The sequence below is a fragment of the Pangasianodon hypophthalmus genome, chromosome 25, assembly GCF_027358585.1.
Source record: "Pangasianodon hypophthalmus isolate fPanHyp1 chromosome 25, fPanHyp1.pri, whole genome shotgun sequence".
NCBI classification, from domain to species: Eukaryota; Metazoa; Chordata; class Actinopteri; order Siluriformes; family Pangasiidae; genus Pangasianodon; species Pangasianodon hypophthalmus.
The window spans coordinates 12118013-12134561 of record NC_069734.1 but is presented as its reverse complement, the minus strand read 5'-3'; the positions used below and the strand labels follow the sequence as shown (position 1 = coordinate 12134561).

At 41.1% G+C, this 16549-nt stretch overlaps 1 protein-coding gene across 2 annotated transcripts in view; it reads right to left on the bottom strand.

The window, feature by feature from the left end:
* piezo1 (piezo-type mechanosensitive ion channel component 1) overlaps positions 1-16549 on the bottom strand; it is a 113721-nt gene that overhangs the window by 72084 nt on the left and 25088 nt on the right. For both annotated transcript variants that reach the window (XM_026946741.3, XM_026946742.3), the window contains exon 2: positions 2766-2861. In XM_026946741.3, the coding sequence (XP_026802542.3) occupies positions 2766-2861 (96 nt within the window). The remainder of the gene's footprint in view (positions 1-2765; positions 2862-16549) is intronic.

The following is a 16549-nucleotide window of genomic DNA, read 5'->3' as shown; positions in this document are numbered from 1 at the left end:
CAGAGAGCAGGATACGGAAAATATTTGCTTTCAGATGCGAAATCCCATCCACTGTTTATTCGTCTTTGATTAGAAACCTGCTGGAGAGTTTGTCTTGCTAAATTGAAGCAACGTTTTCTCAAGAATAAATACAGCCTCTCTGAGCAGGAGCAGCTACCGGTTATAAAGCCTTAACCAGGAAGCCAAACATCCCTTTGGCCTGTGTCCAATCTTCTGTACCTTGTAAAGATTTATCCACTTAACTCTGTCCTGCCTGAGCAGAAGACTTTGTCTTCTGGTGCTACATGACACTCGTATAAACCAGCATTCAGGAGTTTAATCACAGAGTTTTAGTAATAAAAATCACAAATTCTCAATTTTGTTTAACAAAGTTTTAATTCATTTAAAATCATAATTCATTTTAAGCATGCATATTTAGAATGCTGGTGTAATTGTTACCCAACCCTGTCCTCATAAAGACCTGGAAACCTAAGGACCTTGAACCCTGAACCTATGTACTACAAATAAACCGACAGACGATCCTTTGAATTATTGCAAGCTGATTCGCCTGGTGTCTTTTCGGATGATAGAAAAATGAATAAACCTTTGTCACCTTTGTGGTGGCGAACAAGAATTTTTTCCCAAATCTTCTTTATGTTGAGAAGTTTCCTCTTAGCCCATGGAATCAACTGCAAGCTTATTTTGTTGTTTCTGCAATGCAGGTTTTAACTGGCGATTAGATGGAACAAGGAAAACAGTCAACTCTCACTGTCTCTTTTTTTTAATACTATAATTAGAATTTTCTGACAGGAATGGGTTAAAGAGGCATTCTGCATACTAATAAAATAAAAGATAGCCACTAGCATATTTACAGTGTTTCTCACTCTGGTAGAAAATCAAAAGCTGCTGTGGATCCTACATGAATCAAACATCATCTGGAAGAGATTAGCAAAAGTTCCACAAGGGAATCGTGGAGATTTAATGTTCACTCTAGAAACGGGAGAATTACATAATGAAATCATGGATTTGATAAACAACTTCACTCGATAAAGCTAAAAAACTGAAAAGTAACGTTGCCAGGCAGCGTGATGTCACCACCTTGAGCTTCCTTCACTTTAGTTATTGGCATTATCTCTAAGAAGATCAGTGGTTAAGAACCTGCACCAGTGAGCAGAAAGTAATCTCTGAGTTGCAGGAGCAGGGGAACTCCTAAAAACAGAGGAGTAACAGTGTAAAACCAGTGAGCAAGACCTTTAACCCCTAACAGCTCCTGGGACACTCAAGCGTTCTTCAGGGCTCTTTGCCTACTTATTGAAATTATTTACTTGTAGAACTTCGGATATAAATTTCAAATTTTACATTTATCTATAATGAGCAAGCCAGAGGCAACGGTGGCAAGAAAAAAAACTCCTGAGATGACACGAGGAAGAAACCTTGAGAGGAAGCAGACTCAAAAAGGAACCCATCCTCTTCTAGCTGACACCAGATAGTGTGATTATAAATCCTTTCTCTTTTATGATTGTATATTAAAAAGTCAAGCAGTGCTAAGTGTGTTGAAAGGAACCTGAGAATGAGCATACCGCCGTAAACACCATCATGCTCCTGACCTCGTTAATCGCTAACTAGCCGAGCCGAGTCTCTGCCTTAACTCAACCCTACTGTGTTGTAGATTTGTGTTGTATTCTGGAACATGTGCTGTCTTTGTCACTTCTACCTTGGGGTACCGACAAGCACATCTTAAGGCTAACGACAATAAGGCTTAGAAAAGTGAACATTTCTTCAGAAGCTACATCATTGGCAGGACTAAGTACTGCATTTTATCTGTATAGCTATCTTCATTTTAATGCTTCGCTAACAGATATTCAGAGACAGAGACTCTTCAAATGTGATTTCTGGAACTATAAAAACATTTCTGAGGACTTTAGGATTTATGTGTTATTTCTTATGACTCTGATATCAGCCTTGACATAAACCAACATTCACTGTTTAATAGGAAGCTGAAGCCTGACCTTCATCTGGTTTTTTTTTTTTGTAGACCTTGAATATTTGCCATCGAAATAAACTGCCGGCACATCCATTCACATCAGTCAAAGTAGGAAGTAGCTCCAGTTATCACCTGCTACTTATCAGCCTGTTGTCTAACAAAGCGGGACGTGAAATTCTGTCAGCACCACTTCTCCGGACCCTCACCGAGCAGGAGGAGTCCACGAGGGGCCACGCAGATTAAATTCACCCTTATGTTCCGTTCACTGCTGAGCGTTTGAGCTTCAGTTTCCACAGAACACTAGTTTAGATAATAGCCGTCCAAATAAAACCTTAAATTTAAAAGAAAGAAAGAAAGAAAGACTTTGCCATGCTTGGGGATCCTCCTGATGCGCATGCGGGTCAGAGTGTAAATGAGAAGCGGAGGGAACGGGACAGCCACTACCATCACCATTTCACTACAGATTTGCCAATGCTTCTCAGTTTTACACTTATTTAATCTGCTGGTTCATGCCATTTTGTTTGACTGCACAAGCACAGCACAGAGGTGGCAGACTGTTAGGTGCGATCTGGACTTTGACGGAGCACACAGTGACATCCTAAGTGTTACATTTCTTATAACCCAGTGATTTCAGGGCATAAATGGAGCATGTGAGGTGCTCAAGTGAAACATAATACACACTGCATGTTCTGTAAGACATGTACTGTTCGAACCCGAGTTCTTTTGATGACTAGGTTTGCGATACATCCATGAGGAAACTGTCCGAGAGAGGTAGAAGTGTGTGAGTTTTTGCTCTTCTTACCTTTTGCTGTGTGTTTGTTGGGCCAGGTGAACCATGGCAGCAGCAGCAGGTACAGAAGGTAGACTAAAGAAAGGGCGTTGTAGCGCAACAGACAAGCTGGGGAGATAAAAAGAGAGAGAGAGAGAGAGAGAGAGAGAGAACTTGTGAGACTGCATTCTGAACATATAGATGTAACACATCTGCCATGAAGTTAACGGAAAAGCTTAACTAACATGCTAACACTGCACACTAGAAAACACCTAATTGTTTAATAATTGAAAGGCAAAATACTACTTGAAATTTGCTAACAGATTTTCTTTAAAACAGGACAAAAACGTCATTTTACATTATAATGTGTGTATAAAGTGTATGACTTGTATCCCCTACAGGGGTCCTACTGAGCATTTGGATTTTTGGACCATTTTGGACCATTTTCTCTTAATTTGGTCATTTACCAATTCTCACCCACTCAACCCATCACACGACAGCTACCAACCAAGGATGGTGAAATCCAGCGTGTGTTTCCTCCAAGTCATCTGAAGCCAGACACAAGACTGTTGCTTATGTTACACCACAATGCAGCATAACACACTCGGAGGAAAACCCTCTTCCGCATACATGCACGCAATTGCCTAATGTCGCTGTGATAGTCAGGGCAGAGAGTAATGCCCTCTCTCCCACTAACACTCTCTATGATTTCTGGCCACCGGAAGGCTGTGATTCAAACTCGTGATCTCCTGACAATGGGTCTAACACTTATTTTTTTGAAGTGCCATTCAGGAGAACGTTAGTTGGTAGCGAGTGATCCAAAAAGAACAAAATGGCAGAATCTTATTTGGTGTTGAACCTATAGGGCACTACGCACACTATATATATAGTGAATAGGAAGCTGTTTGGAATTTGGCTTAACATAAAGATGGCACATTTTACACAGATCCTGTGACATCAGCGAAAAGAAATAGTCTGAAACAACATTTCCCATAAAATACTGATATTCTTCTGAATGATTACAATTTTCACATCCTGTGGTTTATGAGATACAAACACGTGATGTAGCGCTACTGCAAATATGATACTTTTTATTTTAATGCTTGAATTAGTCTATGGTTACTTGGTTGCGTCATTTACTCAATCAGTGTTTTTTTTTATAGGCTTTTTAAATATAATGCAGTCTCTTTTGTTCTTTTCTTAAAACAAAGAGTACGATCTAACAAATCCCAGAGCCTAATGATGGGTGATAAGGAGGAAAGATTTGGCCTGTTCCACTGTATAACAAAATCCAAACAAACAATTTAAGTGGTCACTCCTTTTAACAAAACCAACACTGTTGCTGAATTACAGCTGCCCAAACAGTCTAGAGTAGTGTATCTTAGTACTTTAGCCTTCCTGCAGTGGCTGTTTTAGTGTTTTTTCCGCCTGGACACACCCATTTTAGCCTCATAAAGGGCTTGTTAGAGCAGATGAGTTGACACAGGTGTGCTGGAATGGAAAAGCACTGAAATATGCAGAGTAGGACAAACTTCAGGGCCAGGAAACAATGTTCTAAACCATACGAAAAGCCCTACAACTGCCGTGATCTGAGACAACAGCTGTGTCAAACGCTAATGCAAAACACTAAAAAAACAAAACAAAACCCTGAACCACAGAAGCAGAGCAAGTCTTCCTAAACACCATCTAGCTACAGGGGTGCAGTTTACAGCTCTGTTTTGATCTCCGGGCCTTCAGCAGGGCAATGTGGCTCTTCAGTGGAAAACGTAATTACCTGCATCTCCTCGCCCTCCCACAGCTGCTGCCCCTTAGTTTGGGCTAAATTGGAGAGAGGATTCCTTTGATTACAATAATTCTGTGCGTGATTGCTGACACAAGCTGACTGAGAGGTTCATGAGCAAAGCATTGTGGGAGTAGTGGTGAGCCCTTTGAGGGGCTGCCAATGGAAATAAGCTCCCTGCACCCTGTAGAGGAGGGAGAATGGCAACATACAGTTATGGTCTCTCTCTCTCTCTCTCTCTCTCTCTAGTTTCCATTCCAGCGTCTATCCCCATATCTCTAAATCCTCTTCTTTTTCCACTCTGTTCTGCTGCTCTTTTTTTAATCCCCCATTTTCACTCTTATATACACAAACATTAAATGTTTAGACTTCAGCATATTTTTAAATGTCCTAGATCTATCCTAGATGAATAAAGGGATTGAGTAAAGGGATTGACGCAGTTTTTCTAAGCGTGAGTAAGCCGATTAGTGAACAGATAGCCTGGCACTCTCTCATGATCATACCCAATCTACAGTCTTGGATGGAAACGAAGATGGAGGTCATAGACAAGAATGTGCAAATGCTGTTCTCTTCGATACCTTGTCATGAAATGAAAAAATCGGTGCCGGGATATAGCTAAATAATTTTGCAGCATGTCTGGCTTTCTTAGAAGAAAAGGAATTTCTTCCTGTCTTCTGAGGAGCAAATAGATCCTAGTCTGGTGATACCAAGTCACGTCTGAGATTCAGGAGCCAGCACATCTTGTAAACTGCAGTTTGAAATAAAACTTTTATTGGTTTCAGGTTTCCTTGTTTTACTACATTTTAACTGGATTATAGAAAATGAATTTTGATTGGCTGATGGCAGCCATGTTGGCTGAACATTTTAAAAAGCATCTGATATTTCAACTTTCCACATCACACCATTCAGAAGGTATAAAATTTTTTTTAATTCATTGTAGATGTGTAGACTGTTCTGGCTCTCGAAATCTGAATGTCCTTTCATTCTGCCAAATTGTAATCTCAAAATATTGGTAATTTTATAGCCATACCTCAATATTGTCCAACCTTTCCTTCCACTCTACTTCTCTTACAGAATTCTTGTCTAGTCCATGTTATTACTATGAGAATGAGGTGTATTTTTTTCCAGTCATATTGACTGGCTCACACTGGGAAGCATTTTAGCCAAAAAGTCACGGTTTAATTTCTATCCACCATGTTTTGCAAACCTTCACTGGGAAGCGTAGAAGACAGCTGGACAGAATGTACACTATTTCAAGAGCACAAATGTTGCCTGATATCAGCCAGGCAGCCTCGTCCTGAACCAAACTCAAGGGTGACAAATTAAACTAAATACTGTGAATAAATATAATATGGGTCAATCCATGTGAAATCACCAGAGGCCTCCTGAATGACCATCTCAGATTAGCTTCACACTTTCTGGAAATAATGTCACTATTCCCATCAAATACTGTGTAACATTTCAGGCTTGTATTAGTTTCTGAGATAAAAAGGCTTTAAAAGGGTGTGTGGCCCTGTAAAAACAAGTGCTACAGAATAAATTACAAAGTTCCATTACAAAAATCAAAATTCATTACTTTAAAACTATTCATGTTAGATGCAGGAAATTTTCAGGGATTGCTGTCTAGTACATGTCTAGTAACATGTCTTTACGTTCTAAAATTGAAGGTCCACAGTTGCATATTTGCGTATGGCCTGCTGAAATTTGTATTAACATCTTTTTAAAATCTTGTGATTTGAGATGGATTTAACCATATAACCATAAGTGGCACATGTGCGCCTTGTGAACCTTTCTAAAAGGATAAAGTGGGAGAAGCAGTAACGACTGTGGCTCTGCACAGCACCGATATGGATCACTGCCCCATCACACAGTCGTCAGACAGCTGATTAATTCCAGTGTGGAATGATGTGAGGTGGGTGATGCTGTATGAGGAATGATGTCTCTTTAATACTGTGCACACATTACATGCACTTACACACAGAGGCATAAGTATATGACAGCCACAAGACAGACTATAGAGACAGCACACAGGAAAAAAAGAAAAGGCAGGTCTAACCCAGCCAATAAATACAGTGACAAAACCCAGAGGAATAGAAATTCACTGTGACCACAATCTCCTAATGCTACTTCCTTTGGTCTGTTCAGCATCCAACAGCTATTTCACTATCTTGTCAAACCGTAAGCCTTTCTGTTCTGCAATCTAAGCCCTGTTCACCATCACTTACTACTAACACTTAATATTTCCGTCTGTCCTCTTGCCAACATCATGCTGATGTAAATATTGCTAATACACAGACATGAACACACAAACACACACAGCCAGTCTTCATGGTTCAAAGCAGGAGTGTTGGAATCTGACTACCAGGGTCCCTACACAGCGAACTGAGCCCCACCCTACTCATCCTCTCAGGAATTCTGAGCTTTTCTAATTAACTCAACTATGTGGAATCCAGAGCTTTAACAATTAACACATTTTGCTGTTAATTAACACTGCTCTGTGTGTTTCTGTGTTTCTAATTATCACAACTGCTGCAGATATACAGATAGTTTTTGGCATGCTTAAGAATAAAGTTCATAATCTTCAGAAGTGTTTCTCATTTAGCTAAGTGCCAGGCTGGCTGGTTTGAGCAGTTCAGAAACTGGAATGATAGAGTTTACATAGAATGGTGCAAAAAACAAAAAACATCCAGTGAGCAGCAGTTCTGTGAGCTGAAACGCTTTGAGAGGCCGCGGGGGACTGGCCAGACTACCCACACCGGGTCCAGCTGACAGGAAGGCTACAGTAACTCAAATAACGACTTTACAACCATTCTGAGCAGAAAAGCATCTCAGAATGTACAGCATGTGGAACCTTGAGGGAGATGGGTTACAACAGTGAAAGACCAAATCGGGTGGAACCTGTCAGCCAAGACCTGGAATCTGAGGCTACAGTCTACACATGCTCACTGAAACCAGCACACACACTGAGACATGCAAATGGCAGGGTCATCCGTCTGAAGCCATGGACCCAACCTGCCATGTCAACAATTCAGGGTGGTGGTGGTGGTGGTGGTGTTGGTGTAATGGCATGGGGAATGGTTTCTTGGCACACAATGGGCCCAATCAAGCATTACATTGACCGAATGCAGCAATTTCTGAGTATTGCTGCTGACCACATGCATCCATTTATGGCCACGATTTACCAAGATGGAAAAAGAAGAAACAAATACCATTACAAATCTGTAATAAAAGACCAGGGAGCAACAGAAAGCTGTAATGGTTTCCACGTGTATGTGTGTGCTGGCCAGGGGTTTGTCATTAATACATTAGTCCACATTAATACATAATGCATACACGCCATGGCTCATACACAATAATGTAATGAGATGCAGGTTCGGACCTAATACACAGTTAAAAGTTTCAAGTTTACTGTCATGTGCATAAAGATTGCTTGAGCATCTACATACAATGAAAATCTTGTGCTACAGTTGCTCACTCCTACCCAGACACGGTGCAAAAATGATAACAGAACTTTTACAAAAAGTAGCAAACTGTAAACAATACAGACAAAAAAGTGCAAGATTATTAAGGTGCTCTAAGCAAGAAAAAATAATAATAAACTGTAAACACTGTAAACATTGTATGCAGTCAAAGCGGGATACAGAGTACAAGGACAGTCAAGAGTCTGATCTCAGTCTATCCATCAGTCAGAGTCCAGTGTAAATGTAAATGTAAATGATAAAGTGTAGAAGATGGAAGATGGAGCGGGTTGTGCTTGTGGTGGTGGTGGTATTGGTTAGAGTTCAAGAATTGAAACAATTCAAACTCTTCATTAGTTAAATTAGCTGAAAGAATGCAGTCAGACTCCATTAATCATTAAGCAACTTTCAAAACCTACAAAGAAATTGTTTTTCATAAAATCCTCTAGCCAGCAATCAATGTAATGACTGTGGGATGCTGTTTGAAAAACACCCAATGTATCAGTATTATTTTGCTAGCTTACTATCTATTTTTTTTACTCAGCTGGTTCTTTGGTGCAAGAGTTAGCCTAACTCTGTTTAAAATGAGCGACGTTTTGTTTTTAGCTGAAACGGTATTAAGTGGCTGAGAGTATAAATCCATCCGTACCACATATCCTACACAGGGTCATGCGGGAGCCTGGAGCCTATCCCAGGGCACAACCCTGGTGCCAACCCATCGCAGGGCACAACCGCACACACACTCCAGATAATTTGGAAATGCCAATCAACCTACAACGCATGTCTTTGGACTGGGGGAGGAAGCCGGAGTACCCCGAGGAAACCCCTGAAGCATGGGGAGAACATGCAAACTCGGCACACACAGAGCGGAGGCGGGGTTCAAACTCCCAACCCTGGAGGTGCGAGGCAACAGTGCTAACCACTACACCACCGTGCCTGGCTGCAAGCAAACAACGCTAATGTTACCTTGAGCCTAGACAGAATCAGGACTTTCAACAAAGACCTACAGTGAGACACACTCAAGGACCAGGCCCTCTACAGAAATGTGTCTGTTAACACACATTAACACACTAAACTGATTGTGTCAGTCCAAAAACCCTGGAGTCAACATCTTCTTAAAAAAAACAAGCAGGAGGTGGAAACTGAAGAGAGTCGCAGACAATGTTCAGTGGTGAGAGCTGCAGAGAGAGCTGTATGTGTTATGATTGTGTGGTAGAATGCTGATGGAGGACAGAAAGGACTTCTTTTTTAAGCCTTTCCTCATGTCCGAGACGTCTGCAGGGAGACGTCATTGTTTACTTTCTGAACACAGAACGAAGTCACACTTCTACACCAAGAGGGAGCTGAACAGAGGTACTTCAGCTCTTGCTTGTTTTTCCCAGGCAAACTGGCATTCTGTGATTAGTCTGTAATCACCAACGTTGTACACATGGCTCTATTAACTTTTAAAAAAAGGGGGATATTTACTCTGCAGCAATTTAAATTAACACATCTCAAAGAAGTGATACGCTTCACCTTTAACCAGTGTCACCAGTTTCATGAGACTTGTGGTGCATTAGTGCAAAATTGCAATCTGCTCCATGTGCTCCATCAAGAACCAGACTGCCATTTTCTTCATGTTATACCTATTTTTAAAGCTAGCTTTAAAATTATAACCTACAGTAACGTCCTGGCCTCTAGCTGCAGTAAAAGGGCTTGAACGGGAATGATACTCATTATGCCAACATCTACTGGGGAACCAGTAAAAACACACATGCTATTTCTTCACTCTGATTATAGATGACAACTTCATCATCCCATGTTTCTGACACCACCCCATGTCCCATGTTCGTTTCACGCTGTTGAATGCATTAGCATGAGATTTGTAGATTTCTATTTCTGGCATAATGCTTATGGAACATGTGGTGGAGATTAGACTACGCTTAGATCTCACATGAATTCCAGGTTAGACATATTCATCTGTGATGTGACATCAAAGCTTGATCCTGCCACACACACACACACACACACACACACACACACACACACACACACACACACACACACAATAAGACGTACCCAGAATAAAACACCACACACTTTGATGTTGTGCCCATGAATCCTGAGCTCACAGTATCACAGATCACACTGGGATCTCGCAGCATTTTAGTCAACAAATGTGACTTCGGATCTTCAGATGAAAACAAACACCATTTCAGCTCATTAGTGACTGGTCTTACATGCATGATGTCAAATTTGTCTTTTCATACAAAATAGTCAGCATTCCTCCCAAACCACAGGAGGCGTAAATATCAAATAATAGTTTAATAATTATGATTTTCAATCCAAGCAGGCACAACTGTGAGTAGCTTCACATGGGTTAAGATTAGAGAACATACACAAACAATTAACTTAATTAATTCTAAGACCAGCCTAATATCAGGATACCTTTTTTGTAAGCACTGGTAAGACTGAATCAGCCTTAAAATCTGCCCAGGAATAGGCTAAAACATACTGAGCCTGTCACAGCAAGATAGTTTCGCTGGTCTAATAGGCATTTGCGAAATGATAAATGACTGAGAAAGTTTTAAGAGAGAAAACATCCAAAGTGTCCAAACAGAAATAAGCTAAACTCAAAACATGGTTTGACTACATTTAGGGTTTAGGCTTATGGGAAAATTGTATATCATTTTTTGCCAAAGTGCACATTAAATTTGAAGGCAGAGCAGCAGAGCTGGTCCTGTAGGTTAATGCGTGCAGATCGAAGCCTCTCAGTGTGTTTACCTCAATATAATAATATAATCTCACGGGAGAGCTGGGGAATATCAGGCCTAATGCCTCGACATATTTTCCACCCCTAAAGCAATCTGAGAGCTCGTGAGTGAGCATGTGGGAAATCTCAGTGACAATGCACTGGCAAACTGCTACTGTGAAATTATTAGGTACAAACTCACAAGGAGAAATGGAGAAAGAGGGAAAAAGGAGCATTAACGCCAGGAGGTATACACACAAGATTATGCTTCTGACTCATACTCACACGCTCCATCATCAGGTGATCCTCCCCCAACCCCACACACACACACCAATTATTAGTGGTATATTATAATAGTATGTAACTGTGTAGTTAGTTCTCTGTCCCTCCGTGAGACTGCTAGTGAAGAAGGTGTGGCCTCAGTGCCCGTCAAACCCACTGAAGGAGGCGTGGCCTGAACAGCGTAGTTACTTAGTTACGTAAGATTCCATAAATCCATAAATTGGCTGATGGTGAGCGCATCACATTATGTGTTCTAAGAGCGGCAAACTTAACTCATGACCTTGCTTCTTATCAGTCCCAGTGAAGGAGGCGTGGCCTCTGTGAGTCCCAGTGAAGGTGTGGCCTCTGTGCCTGTCAGTCTCAGTGAAGGTGTGGCCTCTGTGAGTCCCAGTGAAGGTGTGGCCTCTGTGCCTGTCAGTCTCAGTGAAGGAGGTGTGGCCTCTGTGAGTCCCAGTGAAGGTGTGGCCTCTGTGCCTGTCAGTCTCAGTGAAGGAGGTGTGGCCTCTGTGAGTCCCAGTGAAGGTGTGGCCTCTGTGCCTGTCAGTCTCAGTGAAGGAGGTGTGGCCTCTGTGAGTCCCAGTGAAGATGTGGCCTCTGTGCCTGTCAGTCTCATTGAAGGAGGTGTGGCCTCTGTGAGTCCCAGTGAAGATGTGGCCTCTGTGCCTGTCAGTCTCAGTGAAGGTGTGGCCTCTGTGAGTCCCAGTGAAGATGTGGCCTCTGTGCCTGTCAGTCTCATTGAAGGAGGTGTGGCCTCTGTGAGTCCCAGTGAAGATGTGGCCTCTGTGCCTGTCAGTCTCAGTGAAGGTGTGGCCTCTGTGAGTCCCAGTGAAGATGTGGCCTCTGTGCCTGTCAGTCTCATTGAAGGAGGTGTGGCCTCTGTGAGTCCCAGTGAAGATGTGGCCTCTGTGCCTGTCAGTCTCAGTGAAGGTGTGGCCTCTGTGAGTCCCAGTGAAGATGTGGCCTCTGTGCCTGTCAGTCTCAGTGAAGGAGGTGTGGCCTCTGTCAGTCCCAGTGAAGATGTGGCCTCTGTGCCTGTCAGTCTCAGTGAAGGAGGTGTGGCCTCTGTGAGTCCCAGTGAAGGAGGTGTGGCCTCTGTGCCTGTCAGTCTCAGTGAAGGAGGTGTGGCCTCTGTGCCTGTCAGTCTCAGTGAAGGAGGTGTGGCCTCTGTGCCTGTCAGTCTCAGTGAAGGAGGTGTGGCCTCTGTGTCTGTCAGTCTCAGTGAAGGAGGTGTATTTTTAATTTAATTTCACATTGCTTTATTGCCATAAAAAATAAAGGCACATTGGTATTTACAATGCTTGGGTTATAATCAAATAGCATTGTAAAGGGAAGGTTCTAGTGAAGGTACTTAAATGCAGTGTGCTGAAAATATATTATGGAACTAGTGAATAAAAAAAACAGGACACTAAATGTTTTTTTTTTGTTTTTTTTGGTTTACTTTTTGAATCACACAGTTTCAATAAGAAAAACAAGCACAAGCAGCTAGGACAGCACGCACAATCTCACTCCCAATAAACACAGATCACACGCCAGCTACAATAAACAACTAGTGACCTGCAGGGATGGGAAAATAGAGTAGGGAAAACAGAGGACACAAGGCTAATTGCTTGCTAACTGTGCAAGCAGACATTTGGGATCAAGGGAGGCTCCACATGTAGTAAGCAGTAATCAGAGGTGCTGGACTACACACAGCTACAGCAGGCCAGAGCACTGACCTCACTGAATCAGCATTACAGTGAGGGAGAGAGATGGAGAGCGAACAATGAGTCAGAATATCGGGCAATGGATCAAACAGATCACATTACATAAACACAATATCGCAATATGCCAAATATATCGCAATGTCATATCACAATAGCTAGATATTTTAATGCTACCTGATTTGTATCCTAATGTTGCTATTGGTATTGATATTGCACACACTCCGAGATTTTAATCACAGTTTTCCGACACTGTCTCAACTTTGTCATCGTCTGTCTTTGGTCGCAATGACACTAAATTGCAAGTCACTAAAAGACCGCTGATCTCAACTTATGATCAAAGAATACTTTTTTACGATGTATACAATTTTTGTCCGCAAAAGCAAAACTGGGAGAAAAATCATACAGTTAGAAAACCAGAACGTAAAATGGTAATCTGTAAACCCCTGAAAATAGATGTTAGGTTTGTGTAAAGACTCTCAGAATGGCGTACTGTGATGTAATTTATCACAGCATCAGTAATTTGCCATTACTAAGCCTGCGCAGATTTCATAATAAGATAACATTATGGCAATAATTCTGAAAAGCCAGACTAGGCAGAAAGTGCTGGAGTCCAGCCAAATTTGGCGGTTTCCCTGCTGTTGAACCAGGTAATTAACTGGAACATTTGAGCAGGAAAATCCCAAGCTGTTCTGGACTCCACCTCCCCCCTAGATTGGAGATAGGAAACCCTGGTCTAACGTTTCACCTTATCGTCTGGAGATAAACCCCAAAGCTGTTTGTGGCTGGGAGCTGGGGAGAACATAACTCCTTACGTTCATGAGTAGAGTTACACAGTGGGAAAATGACACACCCTCAACCAGAATACATTCACATCTGTTGCCAAGCTATGCTACTCAATGGAGAAGCACTATTAGTGAGTCATTTAGCGCTTTTGGTAGCACCAGCACCACCCACACTTCGACTCTTGTTGCCCCATGTGCAAGCCCACTTTCTGTTCTCAGTAATCTGAGGGAAGAGCTCAAAGCCTCTACATCCCTCCATATCTCTCTCTAGTACAAAGCAGTGTCCAGATCATCATCATCTAAAATAAAATATGGCCAGAAGCTATGTGGAGGTGGTTTCACATTTCAAGCTGGAAAACAGAGGTGCTTGAGCCGTGTTTCCGTGATGTGATCAGCAAATGCCTGAGCCGTAGAAGCCAAAATAAAGCATACATTGAGTGTTTAAAAGAGAGAACCCTGAGAGCACCTCAGGAGAATCAGCGCTCTGTGGGGTAAAGAAATTTATCATGTGCTGAACATATCAACTGTTTAAATAATACAATCTTCAGCTGATTAAATGGCGTATTAATAACATCCACATCGAAGACTTTGCTTTACTACTTCATTCTCTGGAGTGGAGTGAAGATCAGGTGGTTAAGCATGGTGCTGGTGTAATCATAGCTGTTCAGGGAAAACCTAGCTTGTTTTCGTGTTGTCATCGTGTTTAAGAAAAAAGTGAAGCAATGATCTGGTTTAACTGGTAAATAATCAGCACTTCCTCCATTTTTTTTCAAAAGAAAGAATTGTGTAACAATACACTTTCCTGACATGTCATAGGTATATCTTTTTATAACATTTTTAATAGCATTTACAAATTGCTGATTTAATGTTAAAATTTTACATCGAGCCTTTCTTTTTTATTATTAGAATTTTTTTAAATGATTAGAATTTATTTATTGACCTTTTCAAGGTTTAAAGTAATTTATTTTAGAAGACAAAAAGTTTTCATAGTTTAAAAAAAAGCAATTTGTGAGCAAATCTATATATTGTCATACATGGCGCATCATCAAAATACTTTTAAATATGAATGATATGATATTTAGTCAAACCACTCACCCCTAGACCACAGGCCAACGTCTTGTTTTGTCACACTTCCAAGGTTTGTGAATGTGTGTTATTAAAGCTTAACCAGGAGAATTATTCTATTGAAATACAATACCAGAATAAATAAAAGTGAATTCCTTTTTTGTGGTGGGCAAATTTTATTTGTGTGGGAGTTTAAATTTTTAAATTATGTCAATTTAATTAATAATTATGCTTGATATTCCAATAAAGCATTACACCTGGTTAAAAAAAGCCCTTCTATTTACATAGTTATAGCGTAACCAGACGTCCTTTTCACGGTATACTGACACACCCTAAATCACCACTATGAGATTACAGGAGATATGCAGAGATCGTTCAGATTAAAAGTCCTCCATTGTACTGACTGAATCAGTCATAGCTAGTAAATCCCGTCTCCATTCACCACATCATCACCAGTCAGACAGAGCTGTAAATGGATGACCTGTGTACAGACGGGAGGAGGGCTTTCACTCCTGAGTTGCAGCACAATGACCACGTATAGCCAGCCGACCGCCCTCGAAAAACCAAACAAGCTGTAAAGAAAAGAAAACCCGAGCCTGTTTCGGCTGGCCACGGGGTCGAATACTCGGCAGCGTGCGTGTGTGTGCGTGTGGACTAATAGGCTGGGCAAATAGACAATGACATCAAGGATATCATCATTTCAGTACTGATGATCAACCAGATATCCTACACAATAAAGCTACAGAAGGAACACGGTTCCAAAATAACACTGAAAGAGAAACAGGCCCTGAATAAACAACAGCCTGGATTTGACCAGAGCTAGGACTGCTTTACGCTGGTGAAGTCTGGCTTAAAGTGATTTTACTGTCACATAATGGGTTAAGGCTAGGACTGAAGCAGGTCTAGCACTCACATTCAGCTTAGAGGGGTTTTATTAGTCTTGGATAACTTTAGGCTGGTTTGGGAATTGGGCTTTAACAGCAGAAACATTTTTCTGGCTTGGAAGGATTTTAGGCTCAAGCTCAGGTAATTACAGCAGCCTGATTACTGTACTGATTGTAAACTGTTTTAGACCTGGTTTAAAAATGATTTTAGCAGCTTGGACTGGTACAATGCTGGAAAGCGTTTTAAACTTTTCCTTAAACAACTTTATACCAGGTCGCTGTTGAATTATTGATTCTGATTGGTTATAAGATGTTCAGCTTTGACAGTACTGCAAGTGAGAGCACAATTTTATATTAAAGCTCTTATTCTAATATTAAAGCTCTTATTCTAATATATTATTATTAATGTCGTAAACTTACACAGTGACTGGTATGATGAATGCCTCATATAAACTGATTAAAAAATAAACGTGTGTAATTCTTGATATGCTCCATTTTCCATGTTTATTTAGCATTTATTAAAGGCGTAGCACTTTGTAACCGAGGAAAAGCTGTTTGTCTTACTAACTTCAAGATACAGAAAAAAGAGAAACGACTAGTTATAGATATTAGATTAAAATATAGTTATAAATTAAAATAAGAAATAACTTGTTTACTGTTCCACAATATTAAACTATACACAGACGAAAGCATGTTAAAGTTAGCAAACCTATGGGGTGTAAGAGGAATAAAACACTTCGGGACATTCAGTTATAGGAAAATAATCAACTCTGGGGTTGTTACAGGAACTCTGCTTTGCACTGGGCTGCGTAACACCGCCTCGTTGTTGATTATTCTCTCACTGGGTGTTATTCCTTACTCCGGAGCCTACGATAGTAATATGGTTTTATGCTCTGTCTGAAATGATTTTCACAGCCTGAAGCAGTTTTATGCTCTTCTAGGCTTGGTCTCGAATGATTTTAACCGCCCAGGACAGTTTCCAGCTGCTATAAAGTCACCTTCTCAGTTCACTTTACTACTTTTAAAATGGTTTTTAGCTGTCGTGAATGGTTTTAGGCTCAACTTTCAGCGAGCAGCACCTTACAGCAGCACTGTATCTGTGGCTGTGTGCAAGGCCTGACCATGTGCAACC